A 27,770-nucleotide genomic window follows, 5' to 3' on the forward strand; every position below is an offset into this window, starting at 1 on the left:
CGGTCATGGCTGCTTTAGTTATTCCATTTGCTTTATTTTTTGGTATTTATCTTCAGGAAATCACTGAAGGCATATATTATGTTATCATAACAATCTAATGTGAAAATAAGATCGTAAATTTACACTGTGGCCATTTTCAACTATGTAAACACAATAAACAACATTAACATTATAGCAGATACTGTCAAAAGCCCATTTCCAGCCACTAGACTTTTCTGACAGGGTATTAGAGTGTCAACGAGTGTCAGAATTTTGTGGGACTGCTGTACAGGATTATGGATTATAGATAGCAAAATTGAGCGCTTTTTATTTTAGCATTTTTTTTTTAAGCATGATTGTAAAACACGAACGTGGTTATGAATATATTAAAACATTCTTGTTTGTTGTAAAAATTCATAACAATTACAAAAAATACTAATTGGTGGATCTCCTTACTTGTTGTGGCTGGTGTATTCTTGGACATTTGCTTACCCCTTGGTTTCGAGTGTGGTTCTGAAAAATCTCTCTTTCGAGGGCTATCTACCCCTTTCTCTTAGCCCTAAGCCTTTAAGCTAAAGAGAATTGCGGTAAGAGGAAAGGCTAAGGTGTAGAATTGGGATTGGGCCTAAATGTTAACGTCTTATAAAACAGTGGTCACGCCAACTTGCTACTGTAAAACAGAGCTCTGAGTTCTTATTGGTCCATTGACTTATACATGAACATTTACTCAAAGGAGGAGAACCCCCAAAATGTCAATATTGCAAACTGTTAAACATATTTTTGTGGAATGCCCTATTTTTTATGTTATCAGACTACAATTTTTTTTTCTGAATTGACTTTAAATAAAATATTTTTAAATGTGAATCCTTTTAAAATTGTACAACTTTTATCAAAAGTAAACCTTAAAAACAGTTTTAGATTTTAATCTTATATATTATCATTCTTATTATTTATATATTTTATCTTGTGTATTATTTATTGCTGTTGATAACTTTTAATTGTTAGAATATTTGTATAATTATAGAAAAGTGGTATTTATAAAATGTGGTAAACTTGATATAGTTTTTGCCATGACATTTTGCCATAAAAGCTGATATGGCAAAAAACTCAAAAGTCTCTCTCTTTGTTGATCCTTTGGCTTTGGGACTGACATTGATGGGTGATGCTGTGTGTAAAAGTTTTATTTATTTTGGCACAATGTCACACACCTCTGCCAAGTGCATGAAAAACAGATGAAAAGTAGTGCATTGGAACTGAAATATATGTTCTGTGTGAATGATCCTATAGGATTTAGCATGGGACAATAACCGGTTTCAAGGTTTATTGTGATTATGAAAATTCAAGGTTTTCAAACCGCAACAATCTTCTGTTATACCGTTTTTTTACCACTATTTTATTTAGTTTTTTTTTTAAAGCAACAGTATCACCGGGCAAAAAGGACCCTCCACATCAAAAAGCTACTGGTTAGGCCACTATTCAGGAAACATTTTAAAGCAAGTTGCTTATACACCAACATCCAAACATGCTTTGGATCTGAACAGTGCTGTTGCTTGCTTTGTATCCAAAGGAAAGAAAGATATCCAAAGATGCTTTTTCAAGTTGTAAAAAAAATCTTTGTTTTTAAAACTAATGAAGACAGTAGAATGATATATGTTTGACATAAATGACATGTTTACAGTTCCAAAATATTTTAAATGTTTCTTTAAATAAAATATATCGTGTTCAATGGGGAATAAGCTTTTTTTCCCAGACATTAAAAAAAATGTTTCAAAGCAGTACTTGCAATACGTGAAACCGTGATATTCTTATCCAAGGTTATCACACAGTCAGAATCTTATACCAGCTTTAAGCTGATTTATACTTCTGCCTGGTGAGGCATCGTGGACTTCTGCTGACTGCGTGCGCACCTCACGAAATGGATGAGGCATTTATACTTGATGCGTTCGCCATTGTGATATTCTTTAAAATGACAGGGGGTGGTCAAAAGAAACCCTCTGTAAAGTCAGACAGATAAACAGAGAAGTAGGAAGTTTCCAGAACTACGTCAAATCATTAATATCATTCAAGATTTTTAAACTAATTAATTTTGAAATATTTTTAGAATTTATTTTATTGTTTATAAAGATTTTTTTAACCATTCATGATTTTTTTTAATCAAACTTTGAGTCACTTGCTTTTGGTCATATCTCGGACAGTTTTACCTATTAAAGTTTATTAAAATACTAATGACAACATAACATGAGTTGCTCTACAAATATATATATATATATATATATATATATATATATATATATATATATATATTATAGCAAGAATAAAAGTCCTAAAAAAAGTACACTTACTAAAAAAATTCTGATGTTTTTTTTTTTTATTTATTTGCATTTAGCCTGTTCCACAATTGACACTTTGCTGTCTGGCTAGTTTGTGTCCTCTGCTTATACGCCAAGGTAATAATGGTCCAACATTCCTGACCATTATCACAAATAAAACCTAGAACAACAGGCCATCAGTATATTGTAAAACGATTTATAATTTGTTGCTTCATTTTAGTTTTGTAATTATTAAATCGTTTTAAATTCAAAATTGTAATGCATACATCAGTGTAAATGAATGGTGGAAAAACATATTCTGTAATTGTTTATTAAAAACACGGGTCTCCACTTTTGCATGGCCTCTCTTTTTGGTTTTAACAAACTTATCCCTCGAGTTTTTCTAAACTTAAAAACTTTCATCATATCCCACGGCTGTTGCAATTTCTAGCCTAGAATTATTGGTCCTCTGGTTCTCTCTATGATCGCGCATGGACGGATCCTAAAGGTGTGTGTACAAGCGTACCTGTTTCAGACAAAATCTCTTCAAAGTGTTTCATATTCAATTTAAATCAAATAGGGCGTCTCAAAAAATGCTAAAAAAAATCATGTTGCGCGCACCCAAAGCAAACCTCCGCAAACACATCGATAACGTCACATTCGCCGTGCGCACTCAAGTGAACTAGCGGATGCATCAAGTATAAACTAGGCTTCATGCCTATTCAGGACTATATTCAGTTAATGATTGCCTTTCTCTGTTTTCGACAGATACAATTGTGATATGATGGAGTTGCGGCGGAGGTATCAGAGCCTCTACATCCCTAGTGACTTCTTTAACGCTGTGTTTACTTGGGTGGATGCCTTCCCCTTATCAAGACCTTTTACTTTCGGAAACTACTGTAACTTCCACATCATGCATAAAGAGGTGGACTCGTTGGTCAAAAACACAGCAGTGCTGGACCCGCCTGATGCCAATCACACCTACAGTGCAAAGGTAGAGTCAGCATAATACTTACTTCCACTTCAGAGGATTTTTGACAATCATTATTTTTTTGGTAATGGTTATAGGTGATGCTGTTGGCCAACCCCAGTCTAGATGAGCTGTATCATAAGTCATGTGCTCTGTCAGAAGATCCAGCCGAGCTCAGAGACTCGTTCCAGCACCCTGCCCGCCTCATCAAGGTACGGCTCTCCAGATTACTCCTCTAAATGCAGCTGGGTTTGTGCAATAAGCTTGCATTATATGTAATCACTAACTTGTGGGCTTTTTAATGGCATTTGCTTTGCACTTCAGTGGTAGCAGTTTCACAGGAATGGACAACATTGTTTTTTATTACTTTTGTGGTTTTCTGCTGTTATTTAGCTATTAGAGCACAGCATTGACTGCTAGTATCCCATTGAGTTTCTTCATCAGTTATTTGACAGAGATTCCTCCATAATGAGAACTAAGCCTTGGCTTGAACTGAGCCAAAGCAGCCAGCTTTGAAATAAATAATAACATTAGGGCTCTATTTTAACGATCTAGACACAAAGTCCAAAGAGCTGTGCGCAAAAGCATTAGGGGATTTTTAGAATTAACTTTTGCTATTTTAAGGATGGAAAAATCCGCTTTGCGTCGCGGCGCATGGTCTAACAGGGTTGAGCTTATTCTCTTAATGAGTTATGGGTGTGTTTTGAGAATCAACCAGTCAGAGTCTCATCTCCCATTTTCTTTAAGAGTCAGTTGCGTCGCACCATAGCGCATTTACTATTTACTATCTGCAGTGAGAGAATTAGAGAATGAGCCTCCTCATTCTTTACTTTCACTCTCTTTCATGAATAATGAAACGTGTTGTACGCACAAGACATCCATTAGCCTACATAATTAATTTTGTATGTTAAGTGCAAAGATTTGTTTCAAAACTATTTCTAAATTCAGTTCTAATTTCCAACAAACGAACAAAATAAACAATAATAACGAAGTGTGGTCAAAAAACTTATATCCAATAATAATAATAATGGAGTTATATCCGAATACACATGCTATGCCCCATATGGTCCAAAACCTGACAGGTGGGCAAATCTTAGCTTGTTTTTAATAAAACAAATATAAATATGCATACAATAAACGATTCTGCTAATAATAATAACATTATACAAATGCAAATTGTCATGAATAAAATGAAAAGCCCCCAGAGATGAAGAAGGCATGCAGGCAGTGGTTTTTATATTTATGTAGAAAAAATATTCTTTGTAATAATTTGTTCCTTTAATTCTTTTTTCAGTTGTACAGATATTTGTGTATTGCTGTACATTCTGTGTTTATTAAGCAATGTGTAAGCAAGGCACACAACTAACGCACTCTGCGCTGGACCTCCTCTCAGCTGGTCTTTTGTGCAGTCTATTTTAGTTCCTCAAAATAGCAACGTGCCAGCAATGCACCTTACACACCTCCTGTTTTAGACCAGAATGCCTGTGGGCGCACATATGAGCGCAAATGCATTTGCTATTTAAATAGTGTGGTGCAAAACGTCATACCGACTCTTGCGTCAAGCTGAAACTAGTGTATGATAGAGCCCTAAGTGTAGTTTAAAGGTGCCATAAGGGGGTCAGGCACCGGATGCGCTGCACGGTGATGTTCTGTGGTGTGTCACATAGATTTCTATCAGGGTACGCACACCGGTGCTGCAAGTTGGCGGCTGTCTTCGGTGCCCAACAACGACTCAGGACACTTCATATTTCTGCCTCGCCACAGACTGCCATCTGAATAGTTTCATTTGAAATAACATTCAAATATGCATGTCTGGTGTGCGATACTTCCAACTGTCATCTGCACACCATTTATCCCTTTGACTGCCGCTCTAACAAATGGTTGACCATGTTTTTACAGTTTTAAATAATGGTTTACACACACCGTATTGTTGGTTTACAAAAAAAAATCCAACAAACATAATCCTGTTGCACTACCACATTGATTCTGGTTTTATTGTAAAAAAAATAAATAAACAAGAAAACATGTTAAATGAGAATCTAAAATATTTTATGGCATACTTCAAAAAATGAAGATGATTTAGTATATGTATTAATTCAGGTACTTTTACAATAAACCAACATATAAACCATTTGGTAGAGGTTGATATTTTAGAAATGATGGGATGTGTTGAAAAAAATGCATTGTGTGTTAACTAGCGACAGGAGTTAAGAAATGCAATCCAAACTTATTTTATTCTTAGTAGGGTAGTAAAGGGTTGTAAAGTGACAGAAGAAATTTAATCATGTAATTTAAATCACTTTATTTTTTATTTTTTGTCTGTATCTGCTCTAGGGCTGTGCGATTAATCGAAATCAAATTGCAAACGCAATTTTAAATGTTGCGATTAGCTAATCGCAAGGGGCTGCGATATGAAATGTTTTTGTATTATTTAATTTCCCCTGCCCACAGCAAATGCGTGACTGCCGTCTGTGTGTGACAGTCTCACTTGCCAATTGAGTGAGCACAATTGCGTGATGAGCATCTTGTCAAAAAGTCAACTGAAAGTATTGCCAGTGAGAACCTCCGTGAAGTTGGCACCCCATAAAAACAAATAATCCCCAAAACTATGACATTCGTTTGTGCTACGTTTGTGCTGATTTGTGCCGCAAAAACGAACGTTTGTGCTGGTTTGGGGTCTGAGATATTAAGCATTATTTTTTTAACCGTGTGACGTCACTCTCCACCCCATGTTGCGCAATTGAACAGCACAGGTCGTTTGTGCTCGGTTTGTGCTGGTTTGTGCCGTTAAAACGAACACGGTATCTGTTCTCCTCTTTTAGATATAAGCAAAATATTTCGGGAGCCGTGACGTCACTCTCCACCCCATTTCCTCCAAATCGCACAAAACTGGTATCATTCGTTTGTGCTCGGTTTGTGCCGTTAAAATAAACACTTTATCTATTTTCGTTGTTTAGATATAATCAAAATATTTCGAGAGCCGTGACGTCATTCTCCACCCCATGTTGTCTAAATCACACCAAACTGGTCTCATTCGTTTGTGCTCGGTTTGTGCTGGTTTGTGCCGTTAAAATAAACACTTTATCTATTTTTATTGTTTAGATATTGCCTTATCAAAACATTTCGGGAGCCGTGACGTCACTCTCCACCCCAGGTTGTCTAAATTGCACAAAACAGGTGTCATATGTTAGTGCTAGATTTGTGCTGGTTTGTGCCATAACAATTAACACTTTATCTATGTTTATTGATTAGATATTGCCTAATCAAAACATTTCGGGAGCCGCGATGTCATTCAGCGCTCCATTATTTCCTCTAAATTGCACAAAACAGGTGTCATATGTTAGTGCTGGATTTGTGCTGGTTTGTGCTATAACAATTAACACTTTATCCATGTTTATTGATTAGATATTGACTAATTAAAACATTTCGGGAGCTGCTACGTCACTCAGCGCCCCATTATTTCCTCTAAAATGCACAAAACAGGTGACATTCTTTAGTGCTGGATTTGTGCTGGTTTATGCCATTAAAATAAACACTTTATCTGTTTGTATTGTTTAGATATTGCCTAATCAAAACACTTTGGGAGCCGCGACGTAACTCTATATTGCACAAAACAGGTGTCATTCAATTGTGCTGGTTGTGCCGTTAATAAACACTTTATCTGTTTTCCTTGTTTGGATTTAACCAAAATATTTGGTTAGATTTGTGCTGGTTTGTGCCATGAAAATGAACAACAGATATTTATATTTGTGCGCACATATGTTACTTTCGTTTGCTCACAAATTGTGCTCGTTTGTGCTGCAAAAATATTATTTGTAAAAAAATAATATCAGATCATTAAGAGGTCTCTCCACCCCACTTGCTACATATTTACTAAAATAGTCTCGTTATGTGCGTTTCATTTGTGCTGGATTGTACCTGAAAGTTTCGTTAGTGTTGCTTCTTTTATTATTGAATGAAAGATAATGATATCAGCTACCCGCATATTTTAAAATATTTAAATTTGTTTGGGCTGATAGAAATTTTGTCTAAGATGCTTTATTTTTTTTTTTAGATAGCCTAGGCCAAGGTTATTCTGAGATTTTTTTATTATTAGAAAAAGCATGAAGGATGCGAACATCATTTTGACAGATTTAATCCAAGTAAAAGGGCTTGGCCAATATAAAGATAATTGGCTACAACCCTGCTTTACTTATTTACTTCCTTTTAGTCTCATATGAGTAGCCAGCATGCTTAACAATAGAGGAAAAAATTATATATATATATATATATATATATATATATATATATATATATATATATATATATATATATATATATATATATATATATATATATAATTTTTTTTATTTTATTTATTAATTTTATAAAAATGTATTAATATACATTTTTTACCTGTTTAACCATGCTGCGATTTTCTCTTAAATACTCTTATCATCTGGTCGTCCACATTAGGCTGCTTTCGTATTTAAACTAGCAGCCTAAACTTTTCTGTTGTGGTAGGTAGGCCTACCACTTATAAGTAAAGCAGCTTTAGTGGACTTCTTTAGTTAATATTTATTTTATGGGGAAAAATAGATGATAACACACGTAAACACATAGGCTATGCGTTTTCTACAGATAAGTTTTGGTTTTCGTGATTGTGTTGTTTGTCATACAGTAAAAGAACAATGTCCAAATGGCAATAAAATGACAATAAATAATTGATTAATTAATTACAATTAATAATAATAATAACAATAGCAACAATCATATAAAATATTTACATTCACTTAATTGGTAAACACTGTGCGTTTTTATCACGGGCTGTAGGATGTTATTTTGACCATTTTGATTTGGTTTAATAAAAGATAAACATGTAATATTTTGTTATATTTTAATTATCCTTAGTTATCTTCTTATTATTGTCATTATTATTAATATTATTATATTTATTTTATATTTAATAACTTGTAGACTCTTTAAACAATGAGGAAATAACTAAACTTTTTTAATTCAAGGCCCAGACAGCTTGTTTTGTAATTTAATGCCGGCTATAGGCTACCTGAAGGACAGTTATACGGCGTGTTGTGATGTCGGCCGTCACCGGAGAAAATTAATTTAAACTTTAAAACTTTAGTTTTTTGGACTTTTGTTTGAAAGCTTTAGTGGCACTGTAGCTGTCCAAGTTACTGTTGTATAATTTAAATTATAGCCTATATATGCACCAATAAACAAGTCGAATGAATGAATGAATGAATGAATAACATAAATATAGATTCTTAAATGTTGATATTGTTTTTGCTAATAAAAAATAACAAATATTAAACAAAAATGTAATAAAAATAAAATGAGCACTTTTCAATATTTATACAATTCAGTTAAATATAAGCTGGACATTTTTGGGGACATGTAATTTCTCTGTGATCTTTAATATATACTGGGTAGCTATATTTTCTAAAATCTCAACCAGGAATTGCTTTAATATATATGCTTTACATCCTGATATGCTGTTGTTTCATTTTCATTCTTATTTCACTTGAAAAAAATCGGTACTTAATGTTTGAATACTAAAATAAATAACAGCCATTGTTTAAATGGTTATTTTACCAAAAAAATTTATATTTTATATTTTTATCAACTTTTGATATAAAACCTCTGTGTAATTTATTGATTGTTAAAAATGAAATAATTTAAGTGCTATATTTTTTATTAGTGAAAGTGCACGCTTACTTTGCCCAAGGCCTCTCAAAAAATATATTTCTGCAACTATAATGCACTATTATTGTTTTATTATCATTGTTTATTTTTCCTTAATGTATGAAATTTTTGATACATTTATTTCCCCTCCAATCATTTTCATTCATCACGTTAAATTTAGGTAATTTTCCCTCCAAATAAAATTGATTTGCAGCTCAGCATAAAACAGCTCAGCATAAAAAAGGGTCCGAACGATTGGAAAAGCGGCTTTTAAAGAGACAAACTATATACGAAATTTGTTTCAAAAAGATATTTTTTCCAAGAAAAATATACGAATTATATTTTAGTTTGAGGCCAACTTTGGAGTGGATGATTTTCAGTCAGTGGAAAGTAGGCCTATGAATTTAATATGCCTCATATTGTATCACAATCTTCTGTCATCTATTTGCAGTTTTTTTAATATGTCACATAACACAAATGAGACTATTTTAGTAAATATGTAGCAAGTGGGGTGGAGAGACCTCTTAATGATCTGATATTATTTTTTTACAAATAATATTTTTGCAGCACAAACGAGCAAAAACGAAAGTAACATATTTGGGCACAAATATAAATATCTGTTGTTCATTTTCATGGCACAAACCAGCACAAATCTAACCAAATATTTTGGTTAAATCCAAACAAGGAAAACAGATAAAGTGTTTATAAATGGCAAAACCAGTACAATTGAATGACACCTGTTTTGTGCAATATAGAGTTACGTCGCGGCTCCCAAAGTGTTTTGATTAGGCAATATCTAAACAATACAAACAGATAAAGTGTTTATTTTAATGGCATAAACCAGCACAAATCCAGCACTAAAGAATGTCACCTGTTTTGTGCATTTTAGAGGAAATAATGGGGCGCTGAGTGACGTAGCGGCTCCCGAAATGTTTTAATTAGTCAATATCTAATCAATAAACATGGATAAAGTGTTAATTGTTATAGCACAAACCAGCACAAATCCAGCACTAACATATGACACCTGTTTTGTGCAATTTAGAGGAAATAATGGAGCGCTGAATGACATCGCGGCTCCCGAAATGTTTTGATTAGGCAATATCTAATCAATAAACATAGATAAAGTGTTAATTGTTATGGCACAAACCAGCACAAATCTAGCACTAACATATGACACCTGTTTTGTGCAATTTAGACAACCTGGGGTGGAGAGTGACGTCACGGCTCCCGAAATGTTTTGATAAGGCAATATCTAAACAATAAAAATAGATAAAGTGTTTATTTTAACGGCACAAACCAGCACAAACCGAGCACAAACGAATGAGACCAGTTTGGTGTGATTTAGACAACATGGGGTGGAGAATGACGTCACGGCTCTCGAAATATTTTGATTATATCTAAACAACGAAAATAGATAAAGTGTTTATTTTAACGGCACAAACCGAGCACAAACGAATGATACCAGTTTTGTGCGATTTGGAGGAAATGGGGTGGAGAGTGACGTCACGGCTCCCGAAATATTTTGCTTATATCTAAAAGAGGAGAACAGATACCGTGTTCGTTTTAACGGCACAAACCAGCACAAACCGAGCACAAACGACCTGTGCTGTTCAATTGCGCAACATGGGGTGGAGAGTGACGTCACACGGTTAAAAAAATAATGCTTAATATCTCAGACCCCAAACCAGCACAAACGTTCGTTTTTGCGGCACAAATCAGCACAAACGTAGCACAAACGAATGTCATAGTTTTGGGGATTATTTGTTTTTATGGGGTGCCAACTTCACGGAGGTCCAGTGAGACTCAATCTAGTAGCAAGCAAGAGCAAAGTTCAATTTCAGAGTTGTTCAGCCATGTTAGTTTGCTGAGTGTTCTGTATTTTTAGAATTATTAGATTTTTTTTTGTTTGTATGATAAGCTTCACTATCTCCCTAATTTCAGTTCAACTTGTTTACAGAAAGGTCAGGTCATTTTATTTGTGTTTACTGTTTGCTCTAGAGAAAAAATTGTGTTTAATTTCTGAATATTTAAAAATAAATTTGAATAAATGTTTTAAGTTCATATCTTTTCAGTTCCTTTTTTCAACTATCACTTCTTGTATTTTTGTAGTAAGAAGCTACAAATTATTGAGCTGAAGCTTGACTACAAAATTAAATCGCAATATCTGTCCAAAAAAATCACAGTCAGATATTTTCCCCAAATCACATGGCCCTAATCTGCACCAGAAAATCTATTGCCTCTGATACTAAAAACAAATCTGAGTAATAATTTTAAAGTTTGCCAAACTAAGGTATGAATTTTTACTGTTCATTTTACAAAAGAAAACTGTACTGCTAATGAAGAAAAGAGATTGGTTAAATGAGTAGCTTTTTCTAGCATTCTCATTGCATGAGAAGATCATTTGGAGCTGCATGAGTATGAAGTAAATGATGTATTAATTTCAGTATAGCATAGTTAATTGGAAATAAAGAAAAAAAGAGAATGGAATCTATAGCTACAGGCTTGCTGGTCCATTTATATATATATATATATATATATATATATATATATATATATATATATATATATATATATATATATATATATATATATATAATTCTTTTTTTTAACATTTAAGCACATACATAAAAAAATATTATATATCTGAAATGTGTATATACAAGTTTACTTGTTTAGTTTTTCTATGAAGTCTCTGAATAGGATTTTTACTTTCACGACCCTGTAGTTGTAAACTATTAACTATTGTGTTCACTCTTGCACTTCTTGACATTAACAATGTTGTCCACTCCTGTGTTTGATGTGGGGGTTTTGTAATGGTGTCGGGGAGCTGACTGTGATGTCTTTGTCCTATTCCATTGCTGAACGCTTTGCTGTGTGGAATAAGCTCATCTGATGTGGTCTCTCCCTGTGTCTGCCACATTTTCCATCTTCATATCGCTCCCAGCATGGTAACCCATTTCAAACTCCTCTGTTTTCAGTTCCTGGTGGGGATGCGGGGCAAGGACGAGGCCATGGCCATCGGGGGTCACTGGTCTCCCTCTTTGGATGGGGCCGACCCAGAACACGATGCCTCAGTCCTTATAAAGACAGCTGTACGTTGTTGTAAGGCTCTGACAGGCATTGATCTGAGTTTATGCACCCAGTGGTAAGTACAGCTCCTTTTGCGGTTTGTGTCGACGCGTCTCCTTGTAATCTCCATATGTTCGTCTTTTAATATATAAAAATATATTTATGAAAAAGGCTCTGCAGACCCAACATCTAAATATTTGTGACCCGCTGCATGGTTTTGACACAGCAGTGTATCTCCTGACATGTTTGAAGCTTTTTGTGTTCATGATTTGTTATTTTTTTGCAATGTTTACGCTAATGTGTGTGGCAGTCCTGCCTCTATATCTATAAATGTGGTGAATGCATTGATTCTTTTGCACCGAGAGCAGAGCCAGAGGAGTCGCCGCCGCCGCCATTGTTACTTTCTGTTCTCTCTGACCTTTGCCTTGTGTTAAATATCTTACATATTTAACTTGCTTTCACTGTGTCTGAATCTGTCCTTCTCTCACACCCCCGGGGGTTCGTTCGCGATCTTTCACGAGCAGCCGGTTGAGATTGACGGGTGCCGGTGGGAGGGGCCTGGCGCAGGGGGAGGGTCTTTTTTGTTTTGTTTTGTTGTTGATTTGTTTTTTTTAGCTGTCGATATTGTCTGTCGACCTCCCTGATGCGTGGCTGCCGCTCACCCTGAGAAACCCCCATGGAGTTACACAGACTGTATTTTCATGCGTGTGTCATTCGGGGGGTCGAGGGGATCACTGCTTTTTGTATGTGTATGTGTGTGTGTTTGTGTGTGTGTGTGTGTGTGTTGGGGGAAATGGGACATGTCTCACAGAATGTTTCTTTCCAACGCGCTTCTTCCTTTGCGACAGGTATCGTTTTGCAGAGATACGCTATCACCGCCCTGAGGAGACTCACAAAGGGCGGACAGTCCCCGCACATGTGGAGACAGTGGTTTTATTTCTCCCGGATGTTTGGCATTGTCTTCCTACCCGCTCAGAGTGGGAGGAGCTGTCGCGTGGACTCAAGGAGCAGCTGGCAGAGAAACTCTTGGCTGAACGGAAGGAGGCTGATGGAGAACAGGCACTGAACGCTAATCCCTCTCTTCTCATTTCCGCTTCTCACAGGCACAGGAATAGACAAGCTAAACACTCAGAAAGCACAGAAAGAAACAGACAAGTATCACAGGCATCATACAGAACCCACTTTTACCATCCCTCTTCCTCTCATCCCTGTCTCATCCCTGACCCTCCACCCCATTTCCTCCTGCTCTCCCTCTGTCACGCAGTCTCACACACAGCGGAAGAGCTTAGGTCCTACTTTGACACCTGCCGCAACTGGCAAAACAGCTTCCAGCTCCGGCCTGATTGAGAGAATGCTACATTTCCAAATGTAATCCATCAGATTTGATTTCGATGCAATAGTCTATGAGACCAATTGGGAAGTGAATGCTGGAATCTGGAGAGCCAGTTGCGTTTTTTTGATGTTTGTGTGTGTTTTTTTAAGTTTCCTGTTCAGTATTCGATATCTCCTGAACTCTCTTTTGAGTTCTGTCTCTTGTCTGTCTCTTTTTTTATTACTATTATGTTATTTACACTGTTCTCTGATTGGACGCTGTGTCTAGACCTTTTGTGGATGTGATTTTCCAGGGAGATTGTTTTATCCCAGGACAGTTCTGGCTAGGTGTTTTAAGGAAAGGAGCTAAAAAAAAGAGTGGGCAAAAAAGTAAACGTAGACGTAGGGTTTGGAGACCTTCTCATCTGTCCCATGTCCATCTCTTGAACCCACTGTCATTGATTATCTTTTTGTATTCCACAGAACTGGCATTGATTGGCTGATGAGTGGGATATGGATCTGTTTCTGAAAGCTAGAGAGCTTCCGTGTATCCTAGCAGTGGATAATTTTTTTACCTAATCAAGAGCTCAGTAGGAGGAGACAATGAGAGACAGTTGTGACCTTGCTTCTTGCACGGATCAGCTTTTGTTTCAGAAAACGTCAGCGTCCAGGAGTTGTGTGTTAACACGCTGTTGTCTTTTCTCTCCCTGTCTCTCTTACACCACGCCCATAGGAGGAGGAGGATAAGGATGAAGATGATTCAAAGGAAGTCACTACACCAACTCACTGGTCTAAACTTGATCCTAAATCTATGAAGGTGAGATTTTTGTAATATATCTGTTTTTTCTGTATTCCTATTTGTGGGCTCCTATCATTTTTATAGACACTGTAAAATATAGGGCTGGGCGATAAAATCGGTATTGATATTTATTGACCAAACACCATTGTCAATAATGATAAAAAAGTTTTGGTATGAAGCCCTATAGTTTTATTAAACTGTGTCTGCTAAGCGCGCCTTGGAAGGAATGCCAATAAGCTTAGGGTGTCAGTTTGTAATTTCCAATGGAAGGAGTGACTTGCACAACGCCATACCTGTCAACATTCCCATTTTTCCTGGGATTCTCCCGTATTTTTAGTCTTTCTCTGAAGCGTGGCCTCCCTATACTCAACCCATACCGCGAACCACCAGGGGCCGCCCCTTGCTCTTAAAAGGTCATGGCACCCCCCCACTTTTGGTTCAGGTCTACCTCAGAATTTTTTCAAAAGATGCATGATAATGGGCATGGAGCTCTGCGAGCAAAGGGAAGGAGTGGGCGTGGCCAGCTGGGGAGAAGGAGGGGAACAAACAACTTTTGTTTGTCGGTTCACAAAATGAGACACAAACCGTGAAGGAGACGCATGATTTTATAGTTTAAAAAGTCAAAATGCAAAAAAATAAATAATAATTTAATGCCCTGCTACATTTGTTATTTGTAATATCATACACACAACCACAATTTATATCATTATAAAGAAAACCGTGTTCATATAAACACTATAAATGAGGACTTTTCCCTTAATCCCTGGGTCTGAATCATAGGTCTGAATGCAGACTCAGTGCAGCAGGTCTCTTGCCTTGTCTATTTTAACCATTAGCCCTGTTGGTAATCTAGAGGATTAGGCAAACACAGCAGTGAACTAATGTGAACTAACCCCTGATAAAAGACAACGTCCGCCATTCTCTAATTCTCGTACAGCTCTCCCAACAAAAATGCTTGCTGCACACACACAGCCTTGCTGTATCGGCCCTGATAGCATCGCGGGAAAAAAACATGCAACAAACACCGTGAATCATGAAAACAAACACATTCGACCCTTAATGAACGACTAAATACAGCGTGCCATGGGTCCGTGTCTCACAGCTTGGCACTGGCAGGTCTGCCTTGCCTTCGGAAAGCACGCGCAGTTATGAATAATTAACAAGCAAGCTCTTCTCATAGCAGAATAAAACTCCGCTATGAATAATAATGAGAAACCACGCGTCAACTATGCACTTGCATGTCTGCGGTACGTCGCCGATTTTGATCCCGCCCCAAAAATGATTTTAAACCCGGAAGCTGAAATTAGCCGACAAAAGCTAAAAATTATCCAGTTTTTCCCACAATTTAAGCTAACAGGTGCTAACATTGTCTTAACTGATGCTCAACACACACAAATCTGTTAAAAAAATAAAAAAGTACTCAAGGGTTTCGTGAACCTTTAAACGTGAGTCTGGTCTGTGCTTTCGCTTTGCTTAGGCATGATAACACTTTGAAATAAATATAAAAACGGTGGTATTCCCTTCCTTTTCATTACAGATGCCGTCTCCCCTTCATATGCAATCCTCAAAACAATCATATAATGGTGCGTGACTGTCAGCTGACGCACTCCATAGTGATAAATAGACGCTGTATCCCAATCACATTCTGTACACGTGATTTGAAGCGGACCGAAAGTCTGGGTTTTGGGTGTGTTTAAACAGACATATGCACATAGTTATTAATAATAACATCTAAATCCCTAATTGTTATACATTTCTAAAAATAACATATGAATGTGTTTGAATGTAAAAAAAGCCTGCTTCAGCAATGCACTGCTTTTGTTTTGCTCTGACATACAACATTTGAATGTTTGTAAAAAAAAAAAAAAAGAAGACTATTTTACAATGCACGGATATTATGCAGTTTCAAAATACAATATATTAACATTTTAATGTAGAAAAATCTAATGTGAGTGTCTTAAGGAAAAATACAACATATGGGCTCTTATATGCAGTTGTGTTATCACTCATATAGCTAGTCTTATCTCTTCGGCCTTTCCTTTGAGGTGCTTTTCATGAACCGGCCCCCATGACAAACTAATTGAATAGCCCTGATGTACAGTATGTTTATCTATTGTTGTCAGTATTTGATTTTGTATTTTATTTATTTATTTATTTATTTTTTCACAACCAATGAAGTCTCCAAGCATTTGAGGCTCTTATGAACACCACTGCAAATTACGATATTATTATACTACTACTATCACGATATTAATATTGTGCATGTTTATTTTCAAAATATATTGAAATATTGAATATCTGCAAATATTTACCCATGAATCACATTTTCTCACAGGTCAGTGATTTGCGTAAGGAGTTGGAGAGCCGTTCACTGAGCTCCAAAGGGCTGAAGTCGCAGCTGATTGCTCGCCTCACCAAGCAGCTGAAGGTGGAGGAGCAGGTAGAGGAGTCAAAGGAGCCTGAGAAGCCTGAACCTCCTAGTGTGGAGGAGGACGAGTCCTGCAGGCTGGAGGATGACCGAGAGGTGAGAGCAGATCAGAGTATTGCGCTCTTACAGGCATCCTGACCAATCAAACGCATAAGAACATGAATCAAATCTTTCTTTTTAGGAGGAGGAGCGGAAGCGTCAAGAGGAGCAGGAACGCCAGCGCAGAGAGAGACGTTATGTTCTGCCAGATGAGCCTACCATTATTGTACACCCCAACTGGGCTGCCAAAAATGGCAAATTTGACTGCAGCATCATGTCCTTGAGTGTGCTGCTGGACTACCGGCTGGAGGATAATAAAGAGCACTCTTTTGAGGTAAGATTCACTTTAAAGTGTTATGAAAAATTTTACTTTTATTTGATGATTATGTTCTGATACAATACATATCATGATACTTAAGCCATAAAAGTGCACAGTACAGATCAAATTTGTGGTAATTACATTTGTTTTGTGCAGTATTCAGCAGTGGTGGAAAAAGTACTGAAAAATCATTCTCAAGTAAAAGTATCATTACTTGCCTAAAAATGTAGTGCAAATAGAGGAAAAGTATCTGTTATAAATATTACTCAAAGTATAAGTAAAAAGTAGACCATTCAAAAGTACTCAAGAGTAGTGAGTATTACGCTGTAAAAAGCTGATGCATTTACATGTAATATGTGAATGTGTGCATCTTGTTATTAGGTTAGATTTAGGTTGTGGCGTCAGATGACCAATATTCAATGTCTAGCCACTATCTAAGGACAACTTTTTATTGATGTCCAATAACGACGTCAAATGTTGTTGATTTTAGGTTGTTAGAAAGTGACCAAAATCCAACATCGAGCTAACATTTTAAACCAATGTATACTGATGTCTAATACTGACATTTATTCATCAGCTATGGCTACCAAAATCTAACGTCTGATAGACGTTATAGTGATAACATTCACATAATGTCAAGCTGTAACATCATTAGACGTTGATATTTGGTTGGTTTTAAGTCGGACAGTGACGTTGAGTTCTGACGTTAATGCGATTTTCATTTTCAAACAAAATGCAATGTCCCCACAACCCATGTTTACGTCTTGTGCTTTCTGGGTGTTTAAGGCAATTTCGCACATCATATAGTACACATCTGTCATCTTCTCATCAGTGACATGCATCTGAACAGTCTCTGGATCAATGTGTGTAAAGATTTTGGATCTTCTTACACACTTTTGCTGCAATAATAAATCGCCGATGTCTTGAGGTAGTTCATTATGATACGATTTACCTTCTATGTGCAAATTGATTGGACAGGAATAACAGGACTGATTCTTCTAATCCCCATAGACAAGAAAAAATAAAGTAGTCACTGCAGGTTTAAGGAAAGTAGCAAAGGAAAAGTACAAATACAGCACTAAAAATGTAAGTAAAAGTACATATTTTTAAAACAACTTAGTACTTTAACGTAGTACTTTACACCACTTTTATTTAGTATAGGTAATATTAATGTATTGTAAATTAAATAGCCAGTGTAAGAATAGCTGTGATAACTTAAATTTGTTTTGCAACAACATATAAGTATATATAATTAGCAACATATTTATTTTTACAACATTGTAAGTGATTATGGATGGATGGAATGAATGTGTCTGAAAAACGAACCATAGACTGTAACAAACTCAACTGATTAAAGACAAAGTCCGCAATTCTCCAATTCTCCTACAGCTTTCCCGGCAAAAATGCTGTATCGCCTTGACAGCATTGCGGATAAAAACATGCAGCAAACCCCGTGAATCATGGAAACAGACATATACAACCCGTGTCTCACCTAATCATTAGTTCTTCTAGCTTGACAAAAATGTTTTTAATCCTGGAAGCTTAAATTAGCTGACAAAAGCTCAAAATTATCCAGTTTCCCCACAATTAAAGCTGTAAGGGGCTAACGTTGTCTTGGCTTATGCTCAACACACACAAATCTGTTAAAATCCCCAAAAAAGTACTCCATGGATTCTTGAACCTTCAAAAGCAAAATCGAGGCTGCGGTGGGAAGAAACCCGGAAGTATTGCCTGAGTAACACAGGGACTTTGTGTACCAAGCTGTATATCACATCAGCGTAGAGAAAGTGACACAAATCTATAATTTCACCGCCGTCCGAGTGACCCGAAGGTCCGTTCTGAATGCATAGTGAAAATAAAAAGGGATATCAGAGCTCATTTTCACTTCCAAGTTAAGGCAAATGGCACTAACAATTTCTTTTCCAAACACACGTTTTAAATGCCATTTTAAAACTGATAACTAATCTGATTCTTTCAGTATATAAACGTGACATGATACTGAAATGCGGTACTGAAATTTATAAAAATGTAATTTCCAGCTAACATTAAAGCACTGTTTAGCGTATTCTTAAACATTGCTGACCTGCCATAGTATTGATCAATGCTCAACAGAAATGATAAGGAATGAAGGTCATCAGTTCACTGAACTTCACCAATGTTTACCGAGTGCAAACAAAACACGTACGAGTGCAAGTGTCCTTGTATTTGTGTTTGCGCTCGGTAAAGAGTGGTGAACTGAGAACCTTCAAGGCCAATCACAGTCATTTCTGTTAAGCACTGGTGAATATGGCAAATCAGCTGTGTTTAAGAACACACTCAGCAGCACTTACATGTTAGCGGGAAATGGACGTTTTTAATGTTCTGTACCGGGACAACACTATTGCTGCTACAGAGGACTGCATTGTTTTTTTGCTCACCGGGTTATATAGGCTGAAGCAGGGAAGCGTCCACATGGTGTTTACCTGAAGCCTAGGAGAGCACTTAAGCATATTTCTCTTAAAGAGATTGTGATTTTGCTTAATGGCTAATATGCTTTTAATTGTTTAAATTAAACTTAACTGAATGTGATAAAGGGATGTTTACACCATATCTGCACTTTGAAATTGCAGCAACAGCTGAAGGTTTTTAGTCCACATTATGTTGTTGCAATATTTACAGTGCTGATCCAATAGAGGAATTACCAACCTATGTCACACATCACACGGGTTCAGCCGCGCAAAAAAGAATAGTTGCAATAGCAAACATGTCATGTTGTGCGGTAGGATGCCAAATTCGAAAGTCAAAAATTAAAACCTGAAATTTTACCATACACCACACTGCTTTTAATGCCAACTGCAGACGTCTTTGGCTAACAGCCATCACAATAGCTGTATGGAGTGAGGACATAATTAAACATGCTCGACTCTCATGTTATGTCAGGTAAGTTCTCGCTATGCTGAATCATACACATTACTCGTTTTGGATTGCAGCAATAATTTCAGCAAAAACAGTTAAATATGGTGAATTAAACTGTGGACACTGAATGCTTAGAATGAAATGTAAAAATGGAAATTTACATACCCTGTAGAACAGGTGCATTTTGCTGTCAGAATGCAGTTGTTGGTGATTACCCAGGCCTTGTATAGCTCTGTTGTCTTTCCTTGTCTATGGCTAGGCAGAACCTCGGTTTTTAGCACTACAAAGTTTTGAATGTGGTAATCATGGAACATTTTCTTGCACATGACCACACAGAACAAACTTGTTGGCATCCAAAGACTTGTAGGCTTTTAACTTCTCTTGAAAAATCACTTGAAGTTTCAATGAGGTAGTTTTATGTTTCTTATCCAATATCCATTGGGAGGGTGCTAGCGCAAATGGACCTGTCAGACGAACGCGGCTCACTTTAACGTTAATTTTGCTTATCTGTGCTTTACTTCACTGTGCTTATCACTGGGTGAGAAAACAATTGTTAATATCTGGCCGCGACGAGGCATAAACAGCACTGGTCATTTGTTCTGTTTCAGGTGTCATTGTTTGCTGAATTGTTCAACGAAATGCTTCAACGAGACTTCGGCTACAGGATTTACAAAGCTCTCGCTTCTCTTCCAACCAAGGATGAGAAGAAGGACAAAAAAGAGAGAGCTAAAAAAGAGGCCGAAAGAAGGGATATAAAGAAAGAAAGAGATGAAGACAATGGAGAGCCGGTCGCAAAGAGAATAAGAGAGGAAGATGACAAGAGGAAGGTGAGGACGTACTTCAGTGTGAATTGGATCTTTAGGTGTTATCTTAAATGAATGTAAAAGTAAGCCACTCAATTTGTGTTTCCGGGATAAAGGATGAGGAAAAGGAGAGAGGAATAAAGAGAGAAGAATCCAAAGATGACGACGATAATGAAGATGGAAGCAGCAACAACAATGCAGATGAATACGATCCTTTGGAGGCAGAAGATGCAGACGATTATGATGACGATGGTAGGGCTGTTGAAATAATATAGCTGAATTCAAAGAAAAGTTTTGATTAGGGATAAATGTGTTTTATTTTATATTACATTTAAATATTTAAACAAATAATTTTTGTTTAAATTAGGTTTTATGAGAAGTACGTTATCTATAAATAAGGCATTATTCTTTGATAATATTTCTATATGCATTTATAAGGCATTTTTACAATGAGCTCATGTTTTCTATATTTTTAACATTTAAAATCGTCTAGAAATAATAATTTGCATAACAAAAATAATGTCTGAAGAGCACAAAGCAAGCAAGCGAGTCGCATTTAGCTCTTGAGTTTTTCATCTTGAGAAAAGCAGGCATATAAATGTGATCAGATGAAAGTTGGCTTCTCTACATTTAGTTCAGTTTAGAAATGTATGGAGACCTGGAAGGCACTTGATGGTGGGGAAAAATGGGTGGGAGGAAAAAAAACTGAGTAATAGGAAAATGTACTAGGCGGGGTTAGTTGTAACAGGGTGTTGAACACCAATTAAACTAACAAAATAATTGTTGAATTTTGTAAGTAATGTTGGGAACTTTTTTAATAAAATGTTTTTTTTTTAACAGAAAATATTTTTAATAGACAAAAATATATACATTTTGTAATTAAATATAATGTAATTAATGTAATTAAATATAATGCATAATAATCTTAATAAATCCAAATGTGTTAATCTAGTAAATAAATAAGCATGCTGTGCTATGTAGAATAAAAAATAAATTGAGCTAAGTACTGAGGAAATATAGCATTTAAACATTTAACTATTTAAAGTAAACCGAATTTCTATTAAATTGTGTAAAATCTACCTTTATAAGCATGTTTTACAACTAACCCTCTGTCTGTTACAACTTGCTCCGCAGCTGGGTTAAATAGTAAACATTTTACTTCTGGCATTTTTTTTGCAATACTGCACAGAAACCATAAGTCCCGTGATCATACAATTAGTGCTCATCTGTAGGAGGCATGTGTGTTGTTGGTAAAAAAAAACAAAAAACAAATGGTTTGTCTAACCCCATTACTCTGTTTATTATTTGACTAAAACCAAAAAGTGTTACTTTGTGCTCCTTCATGCCATTTAAAGTGACACCTCTGTTATCAAACAAGTGAAGAGCAGCAAATGAATCTCTTGTTTTGTTTGATAACAGATGTGTCAGTGTAAAAATGCAAAGATCTTTAGGCTAATGAAAGCATTCGATTAACTGGTTATGCTCATTTAAGAGAAGAGTAGCTGTGTTTAAAATAAAAAACGCAGGACAGACATGTTTACATATTATCAAGCGTATTTTTCTGTTTAAACATACACCCGAATCCCAAACTGTCCTGCACATTAGCTCTTCTTTAAATAGCGTGTACAGAAGTTTCTTCAGTTTATCATACGAAACGTGTCGGTCAGTCAGCGCTAATACATGCTTTCACTGATTCAAAGGTTGCATATGAAAGGCAACGATTGATGCACAGCTTTAATGAATAGAAAGTTAATGCAGACATTTCTATATTGATTTCAGCGGGCTTTCAAGATTAAAAATAGGGGGGAAATATGGGAAAATTCTTAATGATAGCATGATAGAAGGATAGAATGGTAAAATACAGGAGAATCGTGGCAAAAACAGGAGGGCTGACATGTATGAAGTACACAGGAAGTGTTTGTGTTTTCGAGGAATGCAAAACATCTTTGCAAGGTAATGCAAAAAACTTATATTTGTTTTCCTATCACTCTTTTTTTTTTCTTCCTCCCACCCATTTTTTACCCAACATCACATCCCTTCCAGGTCTTGGTAGAAATGGATGCTAAAATTCTAATCTAATTTTATGCTTGTTTTTTTTTTCCACCTCTGCATGTGATAATGTTTAACTGGAATATTGTCATACATCCCAGCAATAGTACAGTTAAACTGCACAGTTATTACTCATAATTAGTTCAAATAATTACCCCATAATTTACTCCCCCTCAAGCCATCCTCAGTGTATTTGACTTTCTTCTGTCAGATGAACACAGCTGGAGTAATTTAACATTTTATCCTGGCTCGTTCATGCTGCATAATGGTGTTGGGTAGTGGTCAGATTTTAAGCTTTCAAAAGTGCGTAAAACCTTTGTCAAATTTAATCCATGTGCTGATAAGGGTTTAACGCATGTATTATAAAGCGGACCAATTGTTTTTGTTACAAAAATCTAGAATTCGCATTCAGTGGACGCAGAAAGTCAGTGATCTGGCAAAAGAAAGTTATATACATATAGGATAGTTTAAGGGTGAGGAAATTATGGGGTAGTTTTCAAAATCTAAATCTAATACATATTAAAAACATATACATAATAAATAATAAATATATATTCAATGATGATAATGGTATTATCATTTTTATTACCATATCAAATAAATATTCATATCCAGTATTTTAATAATTAAATCTTAAATTTGGGATGCTCATAATAACCGATTAACCGTTAACCGAAAGGGTGCGTTTTTAACCTATTAATGGTATCAGTTAAATGATTTAAAAATATTTTTGATATTTTCAAAGTTTGGCTGCATAAGGGCCAATCACAGCGAACGTGCTTTTTGCATTGAGAGGCGCATCTGTTGAATGGTTTATTAATGGCTGCGAGCATTTCGCAGATGAAATAAAGTCAACTCTGAGCAGAAAAAGTGTTACATTATTCATTCTTCAATCAAATCAAAGCAGAGGTGGGTGTTCCGTTGAGGTGACAGCAGTGTTTGTGTTGTCAAGACGACTAAGGAGAATTTTTAAAGATGGAGGAGAGACTAGTGGTCGCTGTTTAAGTTATTCAGAGCTGCATGACTTTTAAATTACAATTATAACAACAGCAACACTCGCACACAATACGCAGGTGATTCAGGGACTGATCACACACTGAATGCACTTATGCGTGCTATAAACAGGAGGGGCACCACATTGCCTTTTTGCTGACAAGAAAATTAGAAGCGGCATGCTATTTTTGTCACTAGGCAATGACTGAATCAGCTGGGTACTGTGCCAGTGTTGCTGTTAATATTGGTATAATTTTTAATTTTACAGCTTATAAAACATTTATGCAAATTTATGCAATATCATTTTTGGACAACATAATAGTTGTATGCTATAGTAGCCTATATTTTACAAAAAGTCAACATACGAGCCTTGTCATTGTCTTTCATAACGTGCAGCGCACACGTGAACCCTGAGTGAGCACACAAAGCACACAAGCTCTAAGGTGAAACCAGACGCTCAGGACATAATCTTTAAACTAATGACTTATATAAATGTTGACAGAGGTTTGTGATATGATAATAACAGTGGAGCAATAATTAAATGCATATTTTCCATGAAGCTATTAATTTAAGGTATCCTGCTATTTTTCTTTGACGGAAGAAAAAAATCATATGATTAAACAAAAAGCCTATGCTGGTTGCTAAAAAGAATTCAGTCAGTGTTTTTGCTTTGTAATCCAACTTTGTCATATAAGCGAAAAATATTTAGGGCAGACCTATTTATTTTATTCTTTTTATTTAGGTTATTCTTTTTTTTACGCAGTTGGAAACATTGCAGTGTGTGAAGATGTTCTGTATGCTGTTGTTCGCATGTTAAAATAAATCAGTAGTTTACATGCAATATTTAATGTGTCGGACACAAAATAGACACGTCAATAATTAATATATTTTTATTAAATAATCATTTAATATTAATCTGACCAGTTAATCGTTAATATTCAGTTAACGAGTGGCAGTTGTCGATTGGCAAAATTAACCAAAATGAACATGTACATATTATGAATGTACATGTCAATGTAGTCTGTATCTATAATGGATTCACTTCATTTACAGCCAGCAAAGAAATATTTAGCGAACTTCAAATTGTGTTTTTATCATTTAAATAATCACTGCATATCAGATATTCAACTATTCATGCACACCTCTTTAGGTCAGATTTGATCCTGAGTTGTCCTTATGCATGGTAGCTGGATTTGGATTAACCAGTCCAGGCATTTCCAGTAAACCTTTATACCATTATAACCTCACCATGTGTAAGATCTGCGCTGTTCAAAATCAATGAAACATACTGTGGGATTGAGATCAAGTTTAAAGTGTGTCACACATTGAAAAGAAGTACTACATTAAATCGCATTTTTAAAATAGTTATTTTGCCACAAAATATTTCCAATGGATTTTCAATGTTGCTTCTCAGTTGTTGTTTTCTCGTGTTGCATCAATTTAAGCATCTTTTTTTAATCTAGTTTAACATTGCACAACTAAATGACTATTTCACTGATAATAGTCTGATTATAAAAAAAGCTTTTCGCAACCAATGCTGTTATAGAAACCTAATGAACCTGAAGAGAAAGTCACACCAATCTTACTACAAGTTTTTCAGCTGGCTTAAAAATGATCCCTACGTAAGGCCAGTTGAGGTGATTTATGATTTTAAAAAGTCAAAACTGATCCTTTGTGCTTCTCAGATAAAGATGATGAAGACTCGAATGGCCGGGACAGAAGAGACGACCGACGAGACGACCGGAAGTCTAAAGACAGGTCATCTAAAGATAAAGTAAGTCAACTATGGAGTCAATCTCGGGCCATATATACTTGCAAAATAAAAGAAAGTTTTGCAAACCAAAAATAAAGTATTGAGCAAAAAAATAAATAAATAAATGCAAATCTCCAAAAATCGCAAAGTGAAAATACGTTTTTGAGAAATAATAATGAAATTTACAACAACAAAAAAAAAAACTAAATAAAAATCAAGCAGGGCAAAAAAGCAAAAAAAAATTTGCAATAAAAATTTTATAGCAAACCAAAGGTTAAAAGAGAACTTGGGCATTTATGACAGGCATGATACAGTGTCTCCAGGGCCCGGTTTTTCAAAAGTAATCCACTAAGATTTTGGATAAGGGATTGGATCAAATCTTAAAAATGGGTTTTTCAAAAGAAAAAATGGATTACATAATCGGATTAGATCACGTAATCCAATCTTGGTTTTGATCCGGATCAAACCTTTACTTTGGGTTTTTCAGACCTTTTTTGTAGGATCTGGATCACTTTGATCCAAAGAACCTGAATTAAACTGATCCCATCAGAAGGGTGGATTTAGCGTAGATTTCATGCCCAAAATGTAATGAAAACTTAAAAAATGTATTAAATAATACTATTTTTGGATCATACAGTATCTTACGATATATACTATTTATTCATAAGGTTTTTATTTTATTTGTTCATCTGTCAGGCTATAGTGATTATTGGCTTTAACGTGTTCAGTCTTTCAGTATAGGCCTACAGCAAAGTAGAAAGAGTTTGGCCTCATAAAATAATCCCCCAAACAGCTGTCAAAACTGACCAAAAACAATCAATTTTATTCTTTTACTAATTGATAGATATATTCATCACAATGGAAAATGTTTTTCTTTTTAAAATATTTATTAGTGATGCATGCAATGATTACAGAATAAAAAAAATGCAAAGAATGGCAATGACTGATTTTTTTAAATCTCTTTCAACAATTGCAAAAAGAGACTGAAAGGGCAGAAGCACAGCTTCATCTGGCAGAGAAACAACTGACTCTGAACAAACTGCAGCTAACCTAGCCAATGACTTGAGATCTGCCTTCTAAAGGCTACGCTCAGACGAGCTGCTCTCTCCACATCAGATGAGGAAGTCAGAACTTATTGTGGAGTTTTTGACATTAAGTCTTTTTTTATTTACATCTATATTTGAAACTTATTATAAATATCCTCAATGTACAGTGTTGTAGGTCTCAAATGAGCGGACTGCTTAAAGATGATGGGGTGTTGTTTTTCTTGTTTTTATTATTATTATTTATTATTATTATTATTTTAATAATTATTACATTTTCTTAGTTTTCATTTCAAATAAAAATAAAGTTATATTGACCCCATGCTATTCTACTCTTTACATATCTATAGTTCTACATTGTGATGTCCTATCCTGTTTGAGCACTGGTTATCCAGATTTAGTGATCCTGAAAAGTTCCTATCCAGATCAGATTGATCCAATCCGATGTTGCTTTGAAGAACTGGCTCAAAAAGTGAGCTGGATTACGTGATCACAGATCACAAAAACAGGATTACTAAATCCGGATCAATTTTATCCGGATTAAACCTTTTGAAAAACCGGGCCCAGGTGATGACGTCGCTTAAATGGAGGCAGGCCTGCCGTAAAAGCCAAAATTCCCTTGACTCCACCCCCTTCTCAAATCAGGGCTACAAAGTTAAACATGAAGTGCAAAGAGAAAACAGCATCGCAAACTCAGGATTTACCAAAAAGCTAATCAAAATGCGAATTGCAATTGACTAGACGGGTTTTGAAGGTAGTGCTATAACCATGTGTTGCAAATATATCGTTTTTTGTTGCAAATATTTTAGTTTTAATTATACTTTTTAGTTTTTTTGCACTGGTTGAATTTTTTTATTATTTCTATTTTTTTTTTGTGATTTTTGGAGATTTGCATTTATTCATCTGTTTTTGTTTGCAAAACTTCCTTTTATTTTGCAAATATATATGGCCTGAGATTGACTCCATAGTCAACAACAGATCTCTTTTTGCAGCATGAAATGTCTGTGAAGAGTGGCATTTCCTAATATTTCACTGTGTCTATAGGACGAGAAGAAAAGGCAGATGGTGACGTTCAACAAGGATCTGCTGATGGCCTTTGTGTACTTCGACCAGAGTCACTGCGGGTACCTGCTGGAGAAGGACTTGGAGGAGATCATGTACACACTGGGCCTGCATCTGTCCAGAGCTCAGGTGCTGCTTCTGCTCTCTGTGTTTTAGTGTTTCTTGGTTAAAGGGGGCTGTAAAGTTCAAAAAATTTACTCATTGTAATTTCTTAGAAATGTCATCAGATTCAAATCTGTCCATTTTTTGCCATGGAGAAAATATGCAATA

General features: G+C 35.7%; 2 protein-coding genes and 1 long non-coding RNA gene across 9 annotated transcripts in view; 2 read left to right on the top strand and 1 right to left on the bottom strand.

The window, feature by feature from the left end:
* vdac2 (voltage-dependent anion channel 2) overlaps positions 1-27,770 on the bottom strand; it is a 732,443-nt gene that overhangs the window by 686,875 nt on the left and 17,798 nt on the right. The gene's annotated exons all lie outside the window — the stretch shown is intronic.
* ccar1 (cell division cycle and apoptosis regulator 1) overlaps positions 1-27,770 on the top strand; it is a 68,790-nt gene that overhangs the window by 31,538 nt on the left and 9,482 nt on the right. For 5 of the 7 annotated variants that reach the window (NM_001145599.2, XM_087278335.1, XM_087278336.1 and 2 more), the window contains 11 exon segments: positions 3,057-3,282; positions 3,357-3,470; positions 11,916-12,082; positions 12,855-13,065; positions 14,051-14,134; positions 16,452-16,640; positions 16,726-16,917; positions 20,406-20,624; positions 20,717-20,852; positions 25,328-25,416; positions 27,483-27,629. In NM_001145599.2, the coding sequence (NP_001139071.2) occupies positions 3,057-3,282; positions 3,357-3,470; positions 11,916-12,082; positions 12,855-13,065; positions 14,051-14,134; positions 16,452-16,640; positions 16,726-16,917; positions 20,406-20,624; positions 20,717-20,852; positions 25,328-25,416; positions 27,483-27,629 (1,774 nt within the window). 7 annotated transcript variants of the gene reach the window in all.
* Positions 3,580-10,961, top strand: LOC147841029 (uncharacterized). The gene is made up of 2 exons (XR_015505912.1): positions 3,580-5,813; positions 10,735-10,961. It is a non-coding gene; the product is annotated as an uncharacterized LOC147841029 (long non-coding RNA).

Source organism: Danio rerio, chromosome 13 (assembly GCF_052040795.2).
Source record: "Danio rerio strain M-AB ecotype USA chromosome 13, GRCz13ab, whole genome shotgun sequence".
Taxonomy (NCBI): Eukaryota; Metazoa; Chordata; class Actinopteri; order Cypriniformes; family Danionidae; genus Danio; species Danio rerio.